This window comes from Nothoprocta perdicaria, unplaced genomic scaffold (assembly GCF_003342845.1).
Source record: "Nothoprocta perdicaria isolate Ctin4 unplaced genomic scaffold, notPer1 scaffold_14, whole genome shotgun sequence".
Lineage (NCBI taxonomy): Eukaryota > Metazoa > Chordata > Aves > Tinamiformes > Tinamidae > Nothoprocta > Nothoprocta perdicaria.
This window is the reverse complement of record NW_020454538.1, coordinates 701,893-726,531: the sequence shown is the minus strand read 5'-3', so window position 1 is coordinate 726,531 and position 24,639 is coordinate 701,893. Positions and strand designations below refer to the sequence as shown.

General features: G+C 47.3%; 1 protein-coding gene across 2 annotated transcripts; it reads left to right on the top strand.

Moving 5' to 3' along the window:
• The first annotated feature begins 3,066 nt into the window (after nucleotides 1-3,066).
• On the top strand, nucleotides 3,067-24,147 carry SMYD1 (SET and MYND domain containing 1). Of its 2 annotated transcripts, XM_026034220.1 has the most exons (10): nucleotides 3,067-3,217; nucleotides 11,085-11,261; nucleotides 11,542-11,755; nucleotides 13,442-13,572; nucleotides 15,303-15,341; nucleotides 17,799-17,991; nucleotides 20,233-20,325; nucleotides 21,107-21,270; nucleotides 22,145-22,313; nucleotides 23,763-24,147. In XM_026034220.1, exons 1-10 carry the CDS (start codon nucleotides 3,081-3,083, stop codon nucleotides 23,919-23,921), a joined length of 1,476 nt encoding a protein of 491 aa, XP_025890005.1. In that variant the 5' UTR covers nucleotides 3,067-3,080; the 3' UTR covers nucleotides 23,922-24,147. The 2 variants fall into 2 exon arrangements, with proteins under 2 accessions (XP_025890005.1, XP_025890006.1); XM_026034221.1 differs by lacking the exon at nucleotides 15,303-15,341.
• The last annotated feature ends 492 nt before the right edge of the window (nucleotides 24,148-24,639 follow it).

The window sequence follows — 24,639 nt, the reverse complement described above, 5'->3', positions numbered from 1 at the left end:
GGACATGATTAAAGCTCCTCAGCCTCCCCAAATCCCCTGGGAACCCCAACAACCACCCCCAGCTCCCCCTGCAGCCCCTCACCCTCCCYAGGACCCCCACTCTAACCCCCTCCCTGGCCCCCAATGTCCCCACAGCCCCTCTCCCCAGAGCCCCACGCCTGCCCTGGAGGCCCCGGGGACCCCCGGCCGCCCCGCACCTCGCCCCGCAGCCCCTTCCGAAGCCCAAGAGGAGCCCTACGGCGCTACAAAAATCCCTCACCCTCCCCCAAGGCTCCCCCCGTCCCAAACGCGACCCCCGAGGGCGCCCTGCAGCCCGCGGCCCCGCATCCTCCCGCCGGAACCGCCTCCAGGGCGGCCCGTGCGCGCCCGGGGCCGCGCTCACCTGGCGGGCAGCCCGCGGGCAGGGGCCGCCGCGGCGCCGCCGCCGCCACCTCCGCGCCCGCCGCGGCCGCCATGACGCGGGGCCGCCCCGCACGGCCGCCACGGCGCCGCCCGCGCCCTCCGCGCCGCCCGGGGGCGCTGCGGCCCCCGCGCCCCGCCGGTGCTGCGGCCCCGGCCATGTCCCTCCGGCCCCGGCCATGTCCCTCCGGCCCCGGCCTTGTCCCTCCGCTCCGTGAGCACCAGTGACCGCCCGCCCGCGAGCACCCGGTGTCTACCGGCCTTGCTGCTCCCGCGACATCCCCAGCCCCCCGGGGCTCGTGGGCCTTTCCCGCCCTCTCAAGTGGCCCCTCAACTGACCAAAACACCCCAAAGTGCCCCAAATTCAGCCCCTGATGTCACCCCGAGCGCTGCCCGCGAGGTGGGAAAATCCACCCAAAATCTCCTGTCCCAAGACCAAAACCAGCCCCTTTCAGGCTTGCTTAATGCACCCTTAGGAGCACTATTCATTATGCTTTTATGTTATTTTTTTTTTTCTTTTCCCTTTTYCTCACTTTTATCCATGACTTCTTGGAATGCCGTGCTCGGGGCATATGCAGGGACGTGAGTCCCTGTCTGCCGGTTCTGTGGCCAGGACGAGAGCRGCGCCGTCCCTCCCGCCAGCCCAGCCTGGGGACGGCTGGTGACAGAATGTCTTCCAATAACTCCTGTTAACTCCCTGCTGAAAGGTCAGCCCTTCTCCGTGCCCCCAAATCCCAGTACCAGCTTGCTTGGAACATCAGAACTTCCCTASAACATCAGAATTTCCCTAGGGTTGGAAAGTCGCTGCTCCAAATAGTGGGAATTCCCAATATCCAGCCTCTCTTAGCCTTCCACAGCCACCTTTTCCTGGTGGTTTTGTCTCCAGGTGGATCATTTTTAACGCCCTGGAGCCCATCACGTGCTCTTTCCTTCTCCATGCAGTTTGCTTTTAGCTTGCTGCTTTGACAGTAGTGCAAATGTTTTCCCTGTTATCCAGGAATTGGCCACAGAGCATATAGCTTAATGACAGGATTTGATACAGCAACACTCCAGTTTGGAGGGAAAAAAAAMCAACACCCAATTTTGAGGGCTGGCTGCTATATCTAAAGGCACTTACACCCAGGGGGATTAAACATGGACAGCAGAGCATCCCGATATCACCAGTTACATAKCAAACACTGCAATTAAAACCGTGTTTGCTGGGAAGGTTTATGCTGCCAGCTCTGCTACAGCTTCCCAGTAAAGAATGGAGGAGTCTGGTCATTTTGGGCAACATTAATAACAACCATGTGAACACTCACATCACCCTGAATTTGTGGAGTTATGAATGATGCTGCTCAGGCTTGGCACAATCAGAGGAGCGCCAACATTTAACACAGGATATTTCTGCTAACATGGGTTTCCTTTTTTTTATTCTTTTGGTGGGAAAGATGCCAGAAGCTTTTAGCCATAGATACTGAGCAGTTCTGTGACCATCCTGAAGATGACAACAACATTTCTTCCTGCCTTGGATAGGTAAAGTGTATCTAGGGATGCACAAGGATTATATCTTCTTTACCTCCCCGCACATCACGTTCCTTATCTGTTTTTCTGGGTTCCTCTGTGCAGCAAGGAGGCATGGGAAGAGGTTTGCCAACGTTGACCCTTGCAGAGCGCTTAGCAAATCCAGGGTGAAACAGAATGAGGTTTATTCATGGTGGAAAGGTGAGATTGCCGTGGATTATCCACACCATGRTAAGAAAATGCTGAATGACAACATGAGCTGGGTTAACTTCCACAGTGAGGTTGCCTGTTACACCTGGAGGCCACCTTGAGCTTACAGTGGCCCCTGGGAGCAGCGAGCAGAGCAGGGGATGGTGTCCCCATGGGTTTGATACCTCTKGTGTCCCCTCCTTTTATATTAAGGTGGGCCGTATTCCCCAATTCTCTTTTGTCATTGTGCATTGGAGGTGAAGAGCGCCCTCGAACGTGCTGCCATTTCAAAGGGTATGTAGTGCCCACCAAACTGTGTGAATATCTAACCCGTCGTCCTCGCTCCTGCAGCCAGGCTGCTCTATGAGCCCTCCGCCAGCCCTTGGGAAGCGAATCCCCTTCTCCAGGCGCCGGTGGCAATGGAGGAGGCRCGTGCTTCCCCGTTCTCCCTGCCCTGCGTCACGGGCCGTCTCCTCGAAGGGTAAAAATAAAGCAGCATTGTTTAGTTTCTGGAAAAAGCCAGATGACAGTGGAAGGGGTCGGAAATATGCATTCCCGCCCTCCCCATCCCACTGCCTCAGCTGTTGCTTCCTGAGAGACAGAAGCATGTGGTTGCTAAAAATACCCTGCCGAGAGAATACATTCCCTCCCCGATGGGAGAGCACAAATCAATCTCCGAGCCCTAACATACACAACCGCTGGTGGCCAGCAGAAACAATTCCAAACGTGGTTTTTGGAGAGGGGCTTCCTGACGCGGCAGGCGTCCCAGCTCTTTGGTTTCCCTGCGCCRGTCGGCACCGTGGTGCCGAAGAGCTTCGCCTCCTCCTCCTCCTCCCACCCCCTTGCCCTCCTATGGGAAGCGGTGCCGCCGGGGGTGGGTGCTAGGGGCAGCCAGCCCGCTTATAAGCGTGCTCCGGTGTCAAGGCGAAGGTGACGGGAGGCTTGGCGCGCTCCGAGGTGCCCGCCTCCCATGCCAAAGGGTCCCTGCCATGACCAAGGGGGGAATGGAGTCGGTGGAAGTGTTTGCGGCCGAAGGCAAAGGCCGCGGCTTGCGAGCGCGGAAGGAATTCCTGCCCGGGGATGTCATCTTCGCGGAGCCGGCCTACGCCGCCGTGGTTTTTGATAGGTAAGAGAAGAGCCCTTGTGAAACAAAGATCAGGAGCTGTCTCGGTGCAAAGCTCGAGCTGGCCGTGCGGCTGGAAGTTTGGAGGTGTCTGGATAGCGTCAGCGGAGGGTGCGAAGGGAGAGCGGGAGCAGTTCTGCAAAGAGGCGCCTGCAGCTCGCGGCCACTGTCCCTCCCGCGCTCAGAGGAGGCTTCTTGTTTTAAATAAGGCACAGATGGTTTCCAGGGTGCGAGCTTGCAAGGCGCTCAGTGCCCCCAGCTTTTACCAAATGCACTGAAAGTTGAGCGTGTTCAATGTCTTCCAAAGCCCACGTTGCTGCCAAGGCTAAGTAATTCTTCCAGGGCATCTTGTTGAGTCCTGAGACTGAGTTTTGCCCCATATTGCCAGTGGCTTTGGTGAAAGCTCTGCAGATTAATAGGGTAGTGAGTGATTCTGCCTGTCTGAGCTTTCCCTGAATGAATCAACGCTGTTAACGAGGTCGAGGATGGAGTCGGATGAAGTTCATTTGTGCTACTGGGTGATCTGGCAATAGCAGAGAATAAGGGATCAAATGAACGGAGCACGTAACAAGTATTTTTTCTGTCTTTCCTTTGCTTTTTTCCCTGCCTTTGTAATATCAGTGGGAGAACATTTTCACAAACCTATTCAACAGCAATGGCAATAGTTTTTGATTATTTTAATATATCATTGCAAGCACATGCCATTAAAACTGATTTTTTTTCAGTTAAGTATTATAAATTCTTGAATAATATTTGTAGCTGAACTGAGTTGGATTACAGTAGTTAGCCAAAACCATCTCTCYTTAACATGTCCTTTTAGCTCCTGCTCTTGAGTTTCCCTCAGGTTACTAGTTGGGAGCTCCCCATGATATTGTGTTTGCTTTAGATGTTCCCATTGGCAGTGAAATCTACCATATGCTGTATTAAAAATAATAATTATCCCTTTACCTATTGAAAGCATTTTACCTTTTGATTCTTGGATGGCGTATTTTTTTTCCTTCCAAATGAAGCATTGCGAGCATCACGGATACAGCAGCTCATCTGATCGCGTTGAAGAGCTGCAGCTTTCTTGCATTTTCAAATGTCACTTGTGTAATGTGAGATAAGGGGAGAAACTATCCCCACCACAGCTCCTAGGGTGCAGACCGTGTGCCAGGCTTAGGTTTCCAACTGAAAACCTCCAATGGGGAGAGATGCGCTTCCCTCCTGGTACAGACTCGGATTATTTAGCTTCCAGAGGACAGATGCAGGCACTGAGCAGCAAGGAGGTAAAATAAACACAACCCTTCCCTGAGACTGCGGAGAACAGCAGTGGTTTCACTCCTTCCTATCTCCCTTGCTKCTCCTTCGTGCTGCCCATGCAGTAGTAATGAGGGACTCCTATCCTCTCTTATATTTCATCCTATAGCGCTTTCTATGTGCCRGTGATGAAATGCATTCCTGACATCTCTGAAGCAGACGGTGCCAGCTCAGTACTTGTTGCTTAGCACTCAGCAAGGCACCTCCTGTGACCGGGATCTCACGGAAATCAGCATTTTTTTTCTTGCAAAAGTGACTCCAGTGTTTTTCACGCACACCCAGGGCTTTGGTTTGAAGGTACCTTCTACCCCTGCCTCAGGATATTTTTGCAGGGATTTTCTACCTGTGTTTTCCCATGGCCACAGACAAAAAATGTGTGGAGACAGGAGCTGCCTCTATCTATGGCTAGAGGAAGGATTTAAAATTGTGTGGCACCTACAGCATTAAGAAAGTGCTCACCCTGCAATGGGACATGTAAGTCCAGAGCCCCTCACCCCGATTCCCTCAGCATGTCAGTCTTGCTGAAAGCAACATATAGGTCTACTGTAGAAAGAGAATTTAAGTAGGAGCAATAAGTGGGTTTAATCTTTGAAGAATTTGGATCATACCTTATCACTTAAATAGGTGACCAGATTTCCCACAGAGCTCTTCTTTCTGCAAGTGTGAGGGCTACCAGGGAAGCAGGAAAAGATGCAGAGTACTTTGAAAATTTGGCCCATGCCCTGTAGCCCTTTCAGGAAGTCAGTTCTTTGGGATGCAGCGTGGATGCTGATGAGGTGAAAGCAGGTGCTCAGGGCAAGAGGGAGCAGATTTGCTGAGGCACAACCTTGTTTTCTTGGTGTGGCTCTGCTACAGGATGGGGAGCACCYACTGCTTGTGGGTGGGTGTGGAACTGTGGCCACATGGGAGGCGTTACTGCCTAGAAATGTGGAAGCTCCAGAAAAGCTGTTGGTCTTTTGACATGGTGAAGAACATGGCTTTGGAATGATAAATTCACGTTTTCTGCTGTAAATGTCTTATCTTCTGGCGTCTAAGTTAGAAAATCCACAAATCCCTGGAGAGAGCCAGAGTCATCCAGACAGCTGTGCAGTACAAGAGCCTAAAATTCCATGCTCTGAACGGCCATAAGAGGAACATACCTCTTCCTCCTGACTCTCTAGGGAGCTAGGGAGCCTGAGTAGCTAGTCCTGGCACCCAGCGTTAGGTGCTGACAGCAGAAAGTGCAGATAAACCACTCTGTGGCTTAAGTGAGGCAGAGATTCTGTAGCACAGTGGGGAAAACATCACTTGCTGAAAAATATCTTTTCTTTCACAAAACTCTGCAATCAGAGTAAGGAAAGGAGATCCATCATTTACATGGGAACATTATATGAGGTGAAACAATGGCTTATCCACTTGGGATGCAGCTTGCAAATTAAGATATTCTGRATTAAGGTCTACACATGTCCTCATGGAGCTAAGGGCAGGATTCACCTACCTACGCACAGTGTCTAGTGTCATCTGAGTTGCCCTAAGGTGTCCATGATGTCCAGAGAGGACTGACAGGTACAACCCAGGATTTATTGGGCTCACACAGTGTCTCAGACGAGATGAGTGTCCCTGCAGAGGCTAAAATAAAGCCAGGATCGTATGTTTAGTCTACAAACTCTTATTTCCACCCCTGAAAGTCCTGGAAGTTCACCCAGAATATAGGTTAAGTCTGGCTGGGGCTCATACTCTCCAGTCTGGCAATGACCATCTCTTCTTAAAGCATGCCAGGGAGCTTCTCATCCAAAGGTGCAGAAATCTTAAAGCAAAGCTGCTGTAGTCAACTATAAATATCAGACAGCTCATAGCTTCTTAGATTTTTAAAGCCAAGATCTGACTGTCAAAGCTGACCCTTCTCTTTATATATTGGTTACCTGCTGGTAACTTCTGCATCAAGTCCATTCACTCTCTCTGAACTGGAGCAAACAGTTTAAAGAAATGGCAAACACTGATTTAAGGGCGGTGCAGAATCAGTGCAAGCTCAGGTATTTCGCTGCTTGGATGAAGTGCAGACACACTCTCTGATTTGTGTTTCAACCAGACTCACTGTTATCAGCTAAAATAACACTTACGGAAAAAAAAAAAAAAGAAGTCCGTGTCAGGCTTGCATTGTCCTAAAATAGATGCAGAAGATTGGAAGCACATACCCTTGAGGAATTCTGTGCCTTTGGTGGGGTCCTTTTTCAATGTACAGTTCCCCGGTGCATTCCCTGTGCCCTTTGCCTCTGATTGAGGCYGGTCCCCTTCCTACCTGCTGCTGTTTAATCCTTTTCACCCTCCTTTTTCACTTTCTGTTTGAAGACAAACAGATCTCTTTTCCTCATGGCCACCTTCAGGACGATGGTGTTCCTGTTGCCTCCACAAAATGTACAGTATGTGACCTTCTCTTCTGACACGTCTGTTGGCTCTCAAGCGTGTAGGAGTTTACATTTCCCCCAGACATAGGGAGCCCTGATATATCTCTGTCAACCTTCTCTTGATGGGTTTGCTCTTTAACCAGTGGGGTTTGAGAAACAGTAATCAAGGCAAGGRGTATCACGTGGTGGAAAGCCAGGATCACCTGAAGAGCTGCTTGATGAGTGATCTACAGACTGAAAACAAACAACAACAGGTCATGCCATTTCTGTGCTTCTTTAGATGTATGGAACAAGCCCTGCAAGCATTTGCCAAGGGAAATGTGAGGTGTTGTATTTTTGTAGCTGTAGGGGTATAAGAAAGGCAAAATTTTCTGTAGCAATATGCTTCTGAAAATATTGTGAAAGCATTGCTTTCAAATGCCATCAATAAAAGCTGAGAACCAATGTGATTGAATTCACACTATTTAAACTTTTCTTCATTTTGCTTCTGTTTGGTTATCTAGTTCGTTCAAAAGCTTAAGCTAAACTTGGGGGAAAACCGAGCTTTTTGAAAGAAAACCACACTGACACCTCATTAAAATCATTAAATAGTCTAAAATGAACCTATCATCATGGTCGCCCAGCCAGTCAATATATGAAGCAGATGGATTTAGTTGTGTTAGATCATCTGTGTGTGTCCTGCCACATGCAGACTAGTGTAAACCCATTTCAAGGAGTTTTGTGAGCTTTTCATCATATCTGTGAGCTATTCAGTGAAAAAACAACCTATTTGTTCACAGTAGCACCATCTCATGTTGCTTTTCCCCATCACTGAATGAGATGTTGCAGGGATGAGAAGGGAAGTCATGTGCGTGTCTCAGAGATGAGATGGTTGCATCACAGTGCTCAACTTCTGTCTTGGCGGGTGCAGCAGATCTGAACCCATCGTGCTTCCAAGCAGCCTCAAGAGCTCTTTTCTTCTGCTTTCATGGAAAGCACTGCTTGAGGTCACTATTGCTCTGTCACCTCTTGCAGTCATTAGGCAGTGTGTGGAACCACCGCTTTTGTGAGTGTAGCTACAACTGGGACTGGCAGTAGTTGTGCATCTCATCCAAGTAATATCAGATCTCTGGAGTCCCTGAGAGTTCAACTTTGTTGACACTTGGATGAGGAACCGAGGAAATTTGATGATCCCCGGAAGGTCGATTAGTGAATCAGTTAGTGGCACCTGGCCCTCCAAGTAGTCCTAAATCTCTGGTCTGGCAAGGCTTGGACAGGCTGAGGAAATCATTGTGCTAATGAACATGCTGCTTTTGGATGGGATAAGAAGAGATGTCCATTTTCTAGGTCAGATGGAGAAGGTATCATAGCCCAGTGATTTCCACAGTCTGTGAGACTTGGGTTTCACCTCAARGCTGCACCTTCTGTCCTCGAGGGATGTCACTGAGGAAGGGTGGAGGAACTGAGGGACATTGCTTRCCTTTGGTGTCCACTGTGCTTTCTCCCTCCAGGACAGGTAGTGTCAGAGCATGTTCTTGTCCCTGGGACCAAGAGACCAAGCAAGAGCTCTGCTTCATGAACCCCGTTCTGGGTGTCCAACTTGGAGCACCTCTGGAATGGTGTGAGGTTGTGTGAGCCAAGAGAAAGCTGGGGCATTTAGAGACCTGCAGGACTAGCAGGAGCTAAAGGGTTTCATTTATTTATTTATTTATTTATTTATTTATTTATTTATTTATAGGAAATAATCTCAAATACCTCTATCATCATTTTTTCATGGCACCAAGATCTGAGCCCATTCACATGCACATTAACAATAAATCTGTTCCTGTAGGTCATTTCTGAGCATGAAGGATCCCACAAAGGTTTTACGAGAGAAGTGGTAGTTCTTACACCTGGCAATCTGCTCRGATTGTGCACAAGTGGTTGTTCCTGCATTTTTTTGTGCTGCTCCTTCATTTTCCCATAAAGTCTTCGATGACTTTTTTTGGGTGCATTTTTGCTTCTCAGAAATGATGGCTTTCCGGGGCTAGAAGTAAGTTCTACTGTGTGGGTTTCCTTTGGAAACACTGGGCACTCAGTGCAATAAATGACAAAACGCAAAGCCAACCTTTCAGGATTTTTCTGTCCTGAGAGAGGGAGAGGGAAGACACGAGCCTGTGTCCCCGGATTCCGGATCTGCTGCACCGTTTCCTCCTCCAACGTGCCTTTCCTTCGTACAGAGGAACTTTTCCAGCTGCCTCTCTGCTCCGCTCCCCTCGAGACGTGCAGGCAGCGGAGGGAGCCCCATTCCCCAAGCGAGATACGTCCCCACGCTTCCCGGCACGACGCAGCCATGTGGGTTTTATCAGCTCCGTGGCTCTTCTTTGCCTTACAAGGAGCGCAATCGCTCTTGCACCTCTCTGCCCCCCTGACTTGACAGCTGACAGAGCACAGCCTCGCATTTCTCACCAGCACCCATCTCTTTCCTTTGATTTAATGGACCTGGTTGCATCCCCCTTCCTGCACAAGCGCTGCCCCCTGCCCCTTCCCAAATGCTTGCCTTCAGCTGGGCGCCCTCCCACCAACCACTGCTCACTGTCCTTTTACAAACCCCATTTTTTTGCACGCTGCATTGCCTGCTGCAAGTCATCTGGCTTTAAATCAATAGCCTTCTTCATCCTGCAAGGGCCAGGGAGCRGGGTGGCTTGCGTTAGCAGCCCACGTAGCAGTGCTGCAGGAATGGAAGGGCATTTTAAGCACAATGATATATGTAAATACACATACGTGCATGCTTATGTATATTTAAATAGACAGTGGAGAGGCAGGAGAGTCWTCTGGATGGAGGCCCTGTGTCTGATGACTGGCTGCGGCACAGGCTTCTTGTGTGACCTTCAATAAATTTTTATTTCCTTGTGCTTCAGTATCTTCATTGCAGACCGTGCAGTGCTGTTGTTTCCTTTGCCTCTGCAGTCTGTGAGCTTTTCCTAATGAGGAGGACCTCCTTCCTAGGGCTGGCGGTGTCTAAATGATGGGAATGTTGTGAAATCTCCCATACCCTCGAGCCTGGGGATGGTGGAGGCAAGGTGGGCAGTTGCCTGGAGGAGCAGAGTGCTGGAAGCAGMAATGAGCCAGGCAAACACCTCCTCCAGGGCCAGGTTGCTCTCCAGGTTTGCCCACTGTGTCCCTCATCCGATGCCCTGTTCTTGCAAGGTGGGAGCAACTCAGCTCCATCCAGACATCATCTTTGGGGCAGTGAAACTCCATGCTGTCTATTGCATTTAAAAGTCATGAGTCCTTAGGATTACTAACAACCCTACTAGATTTAACTGGATCCATCAGCAAGTAGAAAGTCTTGAAGTTGTCTGAGCAGGAGAGAGTTTTTCTTTGCTTCCCAGTGAAGCAAGGATGAGGCAGGATGCTTCCCAGGATAAGGCAACTGGAAGTGTCAAGGGGGCACATGGTAGGGGATATCCCTTGATCCTGGGCCCGGACACTCTCAGAACTATGAACCTAGGTAGATACATCAGTATCCTGTGGTATATTCCTCCCCTCTGGTTATAGTTACATATGGGTAGTTGTAGTGACCTCATGGAAATCCTGACTTTTAATTGACAAGTGACATCTCCCTAGGCATCTGCCTGGAGTCACTGGGGCCAGGAGAGCCTTGAACCAGCCTGGCCTCTGGCTCTGCTCTGCTCTCTTGTGATGGCTGAGGGCCAGGAAACACATGCCTGCACCAGGGGAAGGAGCAGGTGACAGCATCTTCCTGCGGCAGCTCCGTTTTGTGGCACCCTCAGCCTGGCTCTTTGCCTTCCCGTTTTTCTTCAGGTTTGCCTAAGCAAAAGACTCATTAAGYATCTGCTTTCAGCCCAGCGAACGGGTGGCTGGTACTTCAACAAGGGCCAGACAGACAACAGAAACAAACTGAAAACCCTATTAGCGATGGCAGTGCTGAGAAGAAGCAGATGAGCTGCAGACAAGAGGCCTGAGAGCTGGGGAATGTTTTATTGCTTCCCCCCTTTAAACAACGTATCTGTCATACAGATCAGCATAGCCAAAGGGAGAAGACAAACACATGAGGATTAAACTAGGGCTTTGCATGGCAGGTTTCCCCTTCCTCTCAAAAGGGAAGGGTCTGTCCTCACCATGTGCAAGGAGCGTTTGCTGGAGCACTGGGCTGTGTGACCCTTCCACAAGGTCCAAGCCAACGGGTCCTTCTGTCCTTCCAGCCTGACTCACATCATCTGTCACACCTGCTTCAAACGGCAGGAGAGGCTTCACCGCTGCGGCCAGTGCAAGTTTGCCTACTACTGCGACCGGACCTGCCAGAGAGCCGCGTGGCTGGACCACAAGAACGAGTGCTCTGCCGTCAAGAGACATGGCAAAGTGCCCACCGAAAACATCAGGTGAGTGGTGGCCCTGAGGGTCTGTGCCATGAGCCTGGCTCTTTGGCTCCTGAGCTGGCCTGAAAACGGTAGGAGAAGACAAGGGCTTCCCTTCTAAAGGTGGGAGATAAGAGCTGGGTGACCTGGTTGGGACCCGGACACGTAGACATAAGCTAGACTGGGGAAAGCCAGCAGCATTCCTGAGCTGGGATGAATTTTGAYAGTTCTCCTGCTGGATGGAGGTGCATCTATCTTAGACAGTCAGAGAACRGCACTCATCTGTGGGCTCTTTCCTGGCCAGGTTGGCAGCCCGTATCCTGTGGAGGATGGAGAGGGAAGGCAGTGGGCTGGCGGAGGGCTGCCTGGTCTCCATCGATGAGCTGCAGAACCACGTGGACAACTTCGGCGAGGAGGAGAAGAAGGAGCTGCATGCCGATGTGGAGAGCTTCCTTGAGTTTTGGCCGCCGCAGAGCCAGCAGTTTGGCATACAGTTCATTTCCCACGTGTTCGGAGTGGTAGGTCTGAGGGATGGGAGAGCAAAGGTTGGGTTTAAGGTCATGGGCAATGCCAACCCCAGATATAAACTCAGTTTCTTGGAGCAGTTCGCCTCCACTCCTCCTCCTCTTGCCATTAAGAAGCTGTAGCAGCCCAGATAGCTGGGACAGACTGTTATGGTGGATGGTTTGAATATCACCTTGTTYCCCACCTGCCTCCATCCTGCGATTCCATGTGGGAAAACAAGGCACAGCAAGGTCAAAGTATGAAACATTTTTAGCTGTCTAAATGTGCAGCAAATGGCTTTGGTGCTGCACTTAGGGACATGGTTTCGCAAGGATGGTGTTGAAGGCTTTRTGGTTTGACTAGATATCTTGAAGGTCTTTTCCAACTGTAATGATTCTGTGATTCTATAATTCACATAACAAGTCATGCTGGGCATCTCTCTGTGCCTGGAAGAATTAGGAAGGTGTATTTAAATGTATTTTTAGTAAATATACTTAAAATATGATATGTTTATACATATACATATATACACTTTATATAATCATATATATAAAGCACAATATTTTTGAATACCCAATATGAATATATGCATTAATGTTTATTAATGTATTTTGTAGAGTATTTTGTGTACTCTAGATTCTTACATCTATATATGGTAATTATACATAGATATGTTTTTACATATATATGCATGCATACATATATAAGAACACACAATAGTAAAAGAGAGTACATATATTTTATAATATCCATTTCTCATTTGACTGCAATTTTTTGTTCTCCACATAGCAGAAAGGAAGTTCCCCTGAGATCATTTACGGTTGAGTTTTTCTGCCTGACTCTAGTGTAGGTCGATGTATCCAGGGATGCACTAACCCCTCAGCTAGGAACACTGCCCAAGGGACCAGTGTGGGCTGAGATGGGACCTGCTCCTCTTGTGCCTCCACAGTGGCCACTGTGGCCCAGAAGGTGCCTTTGCCAGCCCAAATCCTGGTGCGTATCCTTCCTGCTGGGAGGATGCAGAGCATCCCTCCCTATTGAGCTGGCAGAGAAACTCCGGCCTCTTGAGTCAGGATATCCTGCCCTTGTGGAAGTCAGGAAGTATGGATGGAGCAAACACTTCATGGAAAAAAAAATGGAAATAAAGCAATTAAAGGGAGCAAAATAATTGATTTATAAGCGTTATGGGCTTCCCAGTAGATGTTTGTCCAGTCTGAACACACTCCTATGGTTAATTGCTTACACTGATACCTGGTTTTACAAGTGTGAACTTTGCTTTCTGCAGCTACTCTACTTAAATTGCTTCAAATTAATTTTCCTGTGAGTTTTTTTTTTTAACTATTTGCAGAGGGCAAATGTGAGAAATCCCATTGAGGGATTTACCAAATTTATCTTAAACACTCAGGATGGATACAAGCAGCAAATAGGCTGTGGTGTTTACTCAGCACTTCTCTGAGCTGGTCCTTCTGCTTGAGTCCTGCATCACCTTCTACTGAYGTTTAATCACAATTAAAGTTGTCATTTTTACAGTTACCTGCTTTGTTAACCTTATAGACACTTCTTAAAAGTTTGAAGGTAGGGTGCTAGGAATGTACCTCTCCTAAAGAATCAGAATGGGCTGAGAAATCTTGATACCAAAAAGCAGCTGAATTAATTTCTTTCTCCTCTAACACTTGTTCCTTCTTGTATTTTGGGCCTAGATCAACTGCAATGGCTTCACCCTCAGTGACCAAAGAGGACTGCAGGCTGTTGGTGTGGGTATCTTCCCCAACCTCTGCCAGGCCAACCATGACTGCTGGCCCAACTGCACAGTCATCTTCAACAATGGCAAGTGAGTGGATTTCTCTCTTATTCCTCTTTTAGTTGGAAAAATGTCAGAATTTTATTTCTAAAGAAGAGTTCTTTTCTCTCATGATTGTTCTTTTAAAAATATCTTTTGATGAATTAAGCGAATACACAGAACTTATCAGTAAGATTGGCCCAAGGTCCAGTGAACTGGCAAAGAGTTTTTCCCTTGGTCCTGTGAGTTTTGAAATTCGATCTATAAACACACAGATAAATTGTTAATTAGCTAACTAAGGCCAGATTCCTATATCGAGGCTTCATTTACGAGTCATAAAGGAACAATTATGGTTAATGAGTTATTTTAGATTGTACTGTGAGTCCACAGTTCAAGAGCTCTTATTACAGAAGCCCGCAATCAGCTGTGTATTGCTACGTGCTGATGTGTTTATAACCATACCTAACACAAATCCTCATCTTYGTGAGAGTGTGCAGTCTCTATTAATCACTCATTAACTCTTTAGCAATGGGATCTTAATGCCACTTGTGACTGATGTCTGCAAAACAGTCATGTACCAGTGCAAGATACCCGTAACCTCTGTGCATTGCCCGTTCTCACCCTGTAAGGAAACATCTGTAGGACAACCATGACATGGTTATGAGAAGCACAGCAGGAAATGCARGGACATTTCTGCAGAGCTGGGAGTGAGGCTGCCCAGTTGTGCATGTTTTCTCAGTCCAGCCCACTGGAAGGATGTTTTGCCCTTCACAGCCTCCTTTCAGGCCAAACAGGGTATAAATTGCTGTTTATCCAGCAAGTTGCATCGTGTCCAAGACCTCAGTTGGGAGAAGTTGCCTGCCTAAAGCACAGCCACAGTATTTCATCAAATTTTCATGCTTAGTCTGAAGATTTCCTATAGACCTATGTTTAGCAAGCCTTAATGTTGAGCTTAAGATAAACCCAGAGTCTTCCTTACTTTAACTAACACATTGCTTATGCACTCAAATTCTTATTGCCAGTTTTATCTGATAAATGAAGTGTTTGTTATGCAGCTGGGGAGCAAGCAAAAGAGAAAAAAATTGCAAAGATGGTTATCTTTGGGGGACATAGGGCCTGATCCAAAGTCAATCGGAGTTTGTGCTCTGATATCCAATTGTCCTGGATCAAATCCTTACTATGAGGACTGGGAGAGCTTCTCAAACGAGCATAGAAGGTGGAGGAGGTAATTAGCAGTGAGAGCAACCCTGAAGCCTGAGTTTCTGCATGGTAAGTAGAGGAATGACATTTTGTTTGCCCAGCAGCCTGCTGAAGCTCCCATGTGTGTCCTCTTACTGACTTTAAACCTTGACYGTCTGGTTATGTTGTGCAATTGGTCAAGTAAAGGATCAAGGTTTCTTGTCTTTTTTTTGTGTGAAAACCTGGTGGAAAAGCTTGGTCTAACCTCTGTTGCAAGCAATGTTTAAGTGAGCACGTCTCTGGCCATGTCAGTGGAGACATCTCTGATGCATGCGGGAGAATTAGCCCTTCGGTGCCAGCAAAATGTCAGAAGGGGGTTTTGCTCCTCCGCTGGCCAGGAGCATTCCCAAAAGCACCGAGTCAGGATGACTGTCCCTTAGATGGGCCACAACTTGGCGCTGGGCAACTCGCTTAGAGTCAGAGCTCTTCTCACCGTCCGGCTGCAGCTGCCTCCCGCGAGCCCAGCGCCAGGCACCCAGACCCCAGTTTCTTCCATTGTACTTGCGCCTGTGTAAACTGCAGATGTTTGTTTTGTCTTTCAGTCATGAGGCTGTAAGATCAATGTTCCACACACAGATGAGGTGGGTCGGTCGTGTAAGCATCCTCCTTCCCCTTGGCCTCTACCCCTCGTTCTCCCTGTTAATAACAAGGCTGCAAGCAGCACCAAGGGGCTCTGAACCAGAGCCCTGTTYGCAGAGTTTCACTTCCCCCATTCCCTCCACTTCTCTTCATCCTTCCCGTGTAAAGCTCCACTAAACCCCAACCTCACTTACCTCTGTGTTTGGTAGTACATTAAACACACGATGATGATACTCAGCGTGAGCCAGCTGCCCCCCTGCCCTTCCTCTCTCCCTTCCTCCCGACATCTCCCTTCTCCACTCCTCTCTTCTCCTCCCCTGACTACGGGCAAGAGCATGAAAGTCAGAACAAGGTCTCGCTAATCTTGTATAGCCCAAAATAAAACCTTGCGTACTGCGAGATGGGAAATGATTGCATTACTGACATACTAAATAGCCCGTGTTTCTTCTGTAACCWGCAGCACCCTTTGAATGCGTTCACTCCAGCAGCAAAGCCTCCCGATGCAGATTTCACATTTTGTTTCATAATAGCTCTTTAATGGTTCACCTTTTAATGATGCCACTGTTACCTGACCCAAACATTTCTATCCTGTTAAAGAGTTCCCTAAAATATTTGTTATAAAGAGATAAAAAAAAAAGAAAAAAGTGCTCTGCTTAGCTCACTGCACTTGATTTATTATAGCTGGTCCCATTAAAGGGACCCTGGAAGAGGTGAATTACATCTAATGCCCTTTTCTCCATCGCTGATGTTTACACCATACATTAGAGAGGACCATAAAAATGGGCGAGTGGGATTAACATGTGCCTGGAGCTGCTGTCTCAGGGTGACTTCAGTTGTGGGCTCTCTGGGTCTCACTGTGCCCCTCGCTGCAGGGGATGGGCAGAGGGAGCGGGGTCCAAGGGCTGGGGCTGCTTGATCAGTCCCTGTTCCAGCCCAGCTCTCAGCTCAGCATCCTTCTAACTGCTGTGTTTTAAATACGTCCTGCTCTGCCACGCTTGTCCCCAACCCTGCTGATCTCCTCAGTGCAAGGAACGCGTGGGTTTGGACTCAATCCTGAAGGTCTTTTCCAAGCATAATGATTCTATACCTGCTTCAAACACGACTCGTTTGCTTAGGCTATCAGGGGCATCATAAAAGTGAGAGGCTTGATTCTGCTTCCTTGCATGACTCACTCAAACAAAGATCCCATTAAGTGTGAAAGGGAATGCTTAAATATGAAAACCTTGGAAATGGCTCTTCTTTATGCTCTTCCTCCTTGGAGCAGCTGGCAGCCGGTTGCACCCAGCTCTGGCTGGTGTTGTCTCGTGGGCATGGCATAACTGATAGCTGTSCTTCGTGAGGATGGCCTCTTTAGGGATGACTGTAGGAGGCCGTTGATGTGACCTAATGCCAAGAGAAGGTCAAGCCYGGCCTCTAAGGGCCGCTTACACAGCTGCCCTGTGTGGCCGGAAGATGCAGCGTTACCAAGGTTGGTGTCGGGAGCTCCCTCATGTGAATTATGGCCCCTCTGCAGAAATAGGATCATGCAGGGGGAAAAAAAATAATCATCCTCTGCAACAGAGCTATTTCTAATGCATCTGGCTGTGCCGTGGGTGAAGCCTTTGGTCACTTGTCTGGGACGYCGTGAATTGTTTCTAAGAACAGGTAGAGCCAGCGGTAGGTGGGCCACAGTGGACATGCAAAAGCACCCCCTTGCATTGCTGCTTGGTGGGGCTTTGTTTCCCTTGGGCTAATCTCTGCAGCCAGTTATGCACCCTTGAYTGCCAGGGCACCTCAAATAATCAAGAGAGAGATTTTGCCTGCTGAAATGACACAGGAAGAGAATTATTTGGTGCTTGCACATTATTTAAGACCTTTTCCAGGGGAAGACATGAGAATGAGACAGCTACAAAGACCTGGATTTTCAAAAGGCCTGTTTTTCTTTCAAATATTTGCCCTAAATTTTGGTCCAGTCRCAGTCTTCAAAATTTTCATAGTGAAAATGATACTGAAAGCGGCACGGGCTGGTGATCTGGGAGTTTTGCCAGGGCTGTGCGAGTAGGGTGCAAGCAGYGCTTAAAAAAAGATCCGAAGTCTAAGCTCAGCATTCTGCAGTGCTGCTCATGCACTTCTCATCTCAGGGCTTTCTTCTGGCAAGTYCCCTGAAAGACCCCCTGAACACAGCACAAGTTTATGTCTACATTGAGCCCCCATCCAGATATATAAAGCTGGCAATAAACTCTTCTATTTCAGGCCCTTTCCAATTTTCAGTGTATCTCTGCTAGGGAGAGGGTCAGGAGAAGCACCATGAGCCTTTCAGTATGTGTTTAGTTAGTGAACAGCTGCACTTTTATGCACTGGCCTCTTTGGAGACATGAAGCAGTGCCCCAGGGCAGGAGCTGAGGCCATTGGCCCCAAAGCTTTACACCCAGGATCCCTCACCTTGGCTTTTCTATCCCTCCCCTCCTCTTTGCAAGCAGGATCGAGCTGCGAGCCCTGAGCAAGATTTCCYCTGGGGACGAGCTCACCGTTGCCTACGTGGATTTCCTCAACGTGAGCGAGGAGCGGAGGAAGCAGCTGAAGAAGCAGTATTATTTCGATTGCACGTGCGAGCACTGCAAGAAGCAGATCAAGGATGACCTGATGCTGGCTGTAAAGGAAGGGGAAAAAAAGGTAGGGTCCTGTCACGACGACTACGCGCGAACCTGCAGGCAGCCAGGACTTGACTCTTGGTTTAGTTRATAGAAAACAAACCAGGAGACAACAAAATCACATCCCTGCAAAAGGGCTAAGCTGTGGCTCCTCAGCCCGCCATGTGCTCCGGGCTGTAGASCTGGATTTTGGCAGAAGCACAACACAACTGAAGTCTACATGGTGCTGATGTAAAATAGGAGAGCAGAACTAAAGCTTAATTGAACGCTATGCTGATTTGAACACCCTGCAAGGTCAGTTTAACCCCTCTTATGCCACATTTGATGTCTAACAACTGCACACTTTTTAATTTAAAAGCCCCCTCAAAGCTGCCTCTAGCTCTCTGGTGATAAAACTAACCATATGCATTCTCACTAGTTTATAAAAGTTCCCAGCAATGCTACTGATTCATCAATAAGCACAATGCTGAAATATTGGAAAATGAGGTGCCAGGCGGAGAAAAATGCTGTGATTTAAGTTGGGGTTTTTGACCCCATTTTGTTTGAGGTTTTTGACCATTCAGGAACTGAATGGTCACCAAAGTCCTAAACACTAGAACAGAAAATATATTACAGAGAATTCATGATAACAGAATGAGCCAGCACTGCTGAAGCTGTACAGTTTGTAAAATGTGGAGCAAGCTGTTCTCTCCTAGCTAGGGCAAGATCCTCAGCCTCAGCTCAGTGCAGCTACAGGAGAGCCAAGCTCAGTCCTGTGTTCCTAGAGGTAGCAGTCAGGAAAAGCTGGATCTTGCCCTGTCCCTTCTGTGTGTGTCTGTTGCCAAAACCAAAAATCTCTCCCTGACTAAAGCTTTGGAAAAGCAGACTCTAGCTGCCAGGGAGCTCCCATCTGCAGGAGGGCAGGAGCCTGGAAGGCACCTTCTGGCTTGGTGGCTCTGGCTTCTCTGCTACTGTAGGGATCTCTGATCTGTAACCCCATTTCTAAATTTATCCACCTTAAAACTAATCCTGACATTTAAAACTCCCCATGTCTGCATGGCTGCAGACATGCAACTGCAAAGCTGTCCCAGACTTCTTTCCTCTGATGAAAAAGCAATTTCCCCCATTTTTCTGTGTAAGTATTTTCAACCCCCTCCTGCAGTGTCAACTGCAAAGCTGTCCCAGACTTCTTTCCTCTGATGAAAAAGCAATTTCCCCCATTTTTCTGTGTAAGTATTTTCAACCCCCTCCTGCAGTGTGCTGCATAAATCCCTTAGACGTCCCTGCTCTCATTCAGCCTTGTGTGGGTGGCGAGCTGCACCATCCAGCTCACTGCCGGGGTAAGTGTCCTCTGTGATCCTGAGTGCTTGCCCAGAAAAAAGCCCCCCTGCAGCTATGCAAGGTGTGTGATTTCAGCTATTAAAAATACTCTCTGGCCACAGACAATAAGTATCTAGCATGAGTTCAACCACAGAGCGCGGCGGCCCGATGCCTGCTCTGTCACATTCTCTGCATTCAAGCTCCCTTGCTTGACAGCAGCAGCTCTCACAGCTGCATGGAAAAAGTGCTATGAATACATATATATATATATATATATTTATATAAATCTATGCAAGAGTGACAGCTTGCATCCTCAACAGCCGTTTTTGGCTTCCAGTCCTTTTCCCCTTCCACATAGTAGCAAAGCTCCCTTTGTTTATAATGGCAACAGGATTAGGGGCCTCGGGGAAGCAAGGGAGGTTTTTTATTTGACAAGGCTGCTGTGTAAGTGGTGTTGAAAGGGCCTATTCTGGGAGGCTGTACTCAGCTAATGTTAGCAATGCAATTTGCACTGACATTAATGTTGCCTTTGCACGTGCTCTGCACACTAGGACATCCTGAATGCTACTCCAATCTGATTACCTAAATAGTTTCAGCCCAGTAGTATATAATAATAAAATGCAACACAAATATAACATATAAATATATATATTCCTACATACACTGGGGAATGTAGCTCTGAAAAGCTATTGTTCTTTCTAACTTAGCCTTTCGGGAGCCTTTCCCAACTATGTAGTTTTATATTTCAGCATTAGATGGAGGGAATAGAGGCAATTAATTAGCAGCTAGTTAGTGTTTTGTCAGGTCTGCTTGCTTTGCATCATGTCTCCTCAAACACACAAGGAAACCCTAACTTCTGTGAGGTGTATGGCAAAACACATCTCCCTGGGTGCAGCTGAAACTAGCGTTCTGAAATCAGCTGAAACCAGTGCGTTTTCCTCACCAGTTTTCCTAATGCTCCCAGCCCTCTGCAGAGACGGTGAAGGAGGTGATCCAGTTTTCCAAGGACACCCTGGAGAAGATCAACAAGGCCCGCTTGGAGGGAGTTTACCATGAAGTGAGTCTCTGGGCTTGTTTTCTTGCCTGCATGCACGTGGGAAATGGAGCAGAGCTCCCCTGGGCTGCCTGCAGCACGATCAGGCATTTCCAACATGAACATGAAACCAAGCACCAGCCAAGTGAAAAACATGAGTTACCAGGAGAACCTAGAAGTCAGACCTGCTGTCCCCATCTCTTTTACTGGAGCTGTTTCACGCTGTGTGAATTATACTAATATYCACTGATGCAGGACAGTGAATACTAATATTCACTGATGCAGGACCAGCTCTGCATGTTAAACTAGCCAGCTGTAGAGATATTTCTTTTTCTCTCCCTTTTTTTCTGATCCAGGTAGTAATTGTTCTGTTCAGAGTGTAACACATTCAGGAAAACATTTGAGGCTGAGTATTAGGCTAAAAGTTTGAAATTACTTTGGGAAATGGCTGAAGCCTCCCAGAGTGGTGGAAAAGGAGGGTGGGTGGATTGTGTTGGAATGTAAACTCTTCCTTAACACTCATCTTGGATAAAATCAGGCTACTGGGATGTATATACATTTTTGTTCTGGATCCATTGGACTAAAGGCCTCGATTCTTCCTTCTCAGTTTTGTGAATGTAGGCTTGGGAAAGGATGAATTTGAGCGCCAAACCTTTTTGTAGAGTGATGGTTTGTGACAAACAAAAGCATTTCCTGACTTCCCCAGGCTTTGCAGGGTCTAGCACGGCCTCCAGAACTGATAGGGACTGTGCAACCTACGGGTCTTTGGTGCAGCAGCTTCTGACCTTCTCTTCTTCTCCCTTAGGTTGTGAGGCTGTGCCGTGAATGCCTGAAGAAACAGGAGCCTGTGCTGGGAGAAACAAACATTTACCTCCTGCGSATCCTCAGCATTGCCTCCGAGGTGCTCTCCTACCTCCAGATGTTTGAGGAGGCAGCTGACTACGCCAAGAGGATGGTGGATGGCTACCTGTATGGCTGTTTGGGTTATTTTGGGGGGTTCTTGGTGGTCATGTAACATTAGGCAGTGTGTTATACAAACACTTTAGGGCTAACTTTGCTTTTACTTTGCAGAAGTTATTCCCATAAAGCAACAGAATGGGCTTGAATTGTGTCACCAAACAAGGAGGGACCCTTTARTAAATGAAGAGTTCCCAAATAATCTGATTTACTGAGTGCTATCTGGCAAGGAGTTTGGTTACCTCTTTCMTTAGCCTCTTCATTTTGCATCTCTGGGTTGCCCTGGTAGCAAAACACAAAGCCTGGTTAGAGGCAGGAGAGAAAATCACTGCAGAACATGGTCTGCTCCCCTGTGTATTGCAGGAAGGAGACGTTGCAGCGATGAGAGAACTCTCATGTGGCTGCACTTAAGATACCCCTTCACTCCTGAATAACATCTGGATTTCTGTCTTGGTTAAATAACATTCCTAAGGCCTGTGGCAAAGGCCCACTGAAAATGAACTGCAATCTTGGTCCTCAAAGGATTGAACTCACAGTAAAAATGTCACATCTCATTATTATTGTGGTTTCACTACAGGACTGATGAATATTAGTTAGCAAAAAATTAAAAAATAAGCAGTGAAAGCCATAGCCTTCTCCTGCTGAAAGCGATTCATTCTCACAGCTTTCTCTTTTGGTCCAATCTGTCCCCAAAAGTCTGTGATTTTGGGGATCACCCCTGAGAGGGGCAATAGCTGCTAACAGAACTTGCTTGGTGTGATATCTGACAACCTGCTTTTGAGGTCAAAATGGTTTGAGGTTTGCTCTTCAGCAAACATGCCGTGTCATTGACAAACACTGGGGAACTCAGGCCTTCCCTGAACTAAACTTACACAACGTTTTCCAGGAAAATATACCATCCCAACAATGCGCAGCTGGGAATGGCGGTGATGCGGGCAGGAGTGACCCACTGGCATGCTGGTCTCATTGAAGCTGGGCATGGCCTCATCTGTAAAGCTTATGCCATTCTTCTGGTCACCCATGGACCTTCCCATCCCATTACCAAAGACCTGGAGGTAAGTGTCAGGATTCCTGTATTGTCTATAAGTTGTCTATAAAGGAGTTACATTCAAACCGTGGAAACAACTTCTGACTTGCTTCTTACTAGTGGTATGTTTTTCTCTAGGTTGTATTTCAGACTGATGAGAAATACATATTCCTTCCTATGGGAAACTTTTGTCTCTGAGAAGTAGTTTTTAGCCTGCATCAAGGCATATATTAAAAATGGTCCACAAGTCCCTGGATCATTTTACTGTGACCAAGGATAAATCTCCCATTCTTGAGACAGTCTGCCTGTTCTCAGATGAATGGTATAACAATTTGGCTATATGAAATTATTAATGCCACCATTACAAATGCCAGCCTGTTCCCAGCTTACCAAGTGATCTTCATTATCTTATATTTTATGCTAACCATTTTTATTCCTTATTTACGGCTTCCTTGTCCTTCTGTCACTGACAGGCTTTCTTAGTAATGAGTTGCAACACATTTTTTTCTTCAAATGAGTGATAAGATTTCCTAGCTTAAGGTGAAGAGCTGCAGATTGCAGTCAAATTATAACTGCTCAGCTATGAAATCCTTTATTGAGGTCTTAATTCCATTACAGAGATATTGCCTTTATTAGTGCAATCCTATCTGAAAACAAATGAGTAGCTTGTATCTAAAGCCATCCTGTCTTGTACCTTATATCCTATGCCTTATACATATGAGGGTGAGACCATGTTGTCTCCATTTCTSTATTCCCTTTTCTACTTTTTTTCCAAGAGGAAACTAGTGGGTTTATGGCACATCTTCAACAGCCAAGGGTCTTAACAAACTGTCCAGTAGGTGTAAAGAGATGTTCTAAAACTACTCCTGAGCCTATGGCACTGCGCCATGATGACTGCCTCATGGCGCAGTGCCATAGGCTCAGGAGTAGTTTTAGAAGTTACTAGTAGAAATACTAGGAGTGACCCTGCTCATATTGAATCCTGGGATGCAAGGGGGTGCAATGATGATGTGGTCAAGCTGGGGCCAAGCATCCCACTCTTCTTTCCCTGCCTCCTCCCACAGGAGGTCACATAGCTGGAGATGATCTGAATCCCTATGATGACACCGTAGGTCAGACCTGTGGTGTGGATGGGAATACACCCATTCCYTGGCTCTTCACAGTGTCAACTCTGTGTCCTTGCATCTCTTGTGCATCAATTGAGTTTGGGACCACAAGGCTTCCCTGCAACTTACATAGGAGGTGACAAAGGGAAGGCTGATGCCTTCTTCACTTCACACTGGCAACTGGGTTTAAGAAGTACCTGATTATCTCTGTCCAGTTTGGCACTGCTGATGGAGACCTAGAACAAGATGCATCCCAGTCGTTACATGGCCTAGGACATTACTAATGGACAGATCCCATGTGAAGGAAGTGAGTTATTCACTTGCTTTGAGATCCTCTGCATCACAGGTCTTTAACCTGCTTTGTCCCTCAGGTCATGCGTGTCCAGACGGAGATGGAGCTGCGCATGTTCCAGCAGAACGAGTTCATGTATTACAAGATGAGAGAAGCTGCTCTCAAGAACCAAAAGATTCAAGTCATGCCTGAACCCTCCAATGAGCCCTCACCCAGTCTCTTCCACAAGAAGGAATAAAACTTGAGCCTGACGCAAATTCATGCCTATGGGATAACATCACCTGTGGCAGCTCCAAACATAGGGAATGTGATACATTAATGTGATATATCCATAAAGATTTTTTTTTTCCAGTGGCACCAGTCTGAGAACATGGACCTGCTTGGGAAGAGATCTAAAATTCTTCGGGGGGCTTAGAGCAGAAGAACTCCTTGCAGAAAGGAGCGTGTTTTAACATCTTTTTTTTTTTTTCTACCACTAACATTAAAAATAAAAGTTAAAAAGATCTGTTATAAAATGATTTAAATTCTTGTTCAAAGCTGTTTCCTTCCAGGCAAGTCCTGATCCTGAATTCCTTGGTTACATTTTGCATAGAATCATAGAATGTTCAAGGTTTTTAATCAATTCTTTCCTAAATGTTTTCTTCTGTCACTTCCTGGKGATGACATAGTTTTGTTCTGGTGATGTCTATGAGTGTTGTAGCAAAGGACAGTAGACTTGAGAAGCTGAATTCAAAAAAAGCCACACATGCTTATGAAAACGAGGTGCAAGTTATGTAAGCAGTATCCAACTGCTGGCACTTTGCAAGTGAAGATCCAATCTCTGGATAAATCAATTATGATAAATTTGTTACCGTACTTAAAAATAGGAAATGTTGACAGCGCTGGCAAGCAGATGGACATGGGATGGGTGCCAAAACCTGTTGCCAGATCAGAAACATATCCAAACCAGAACACCA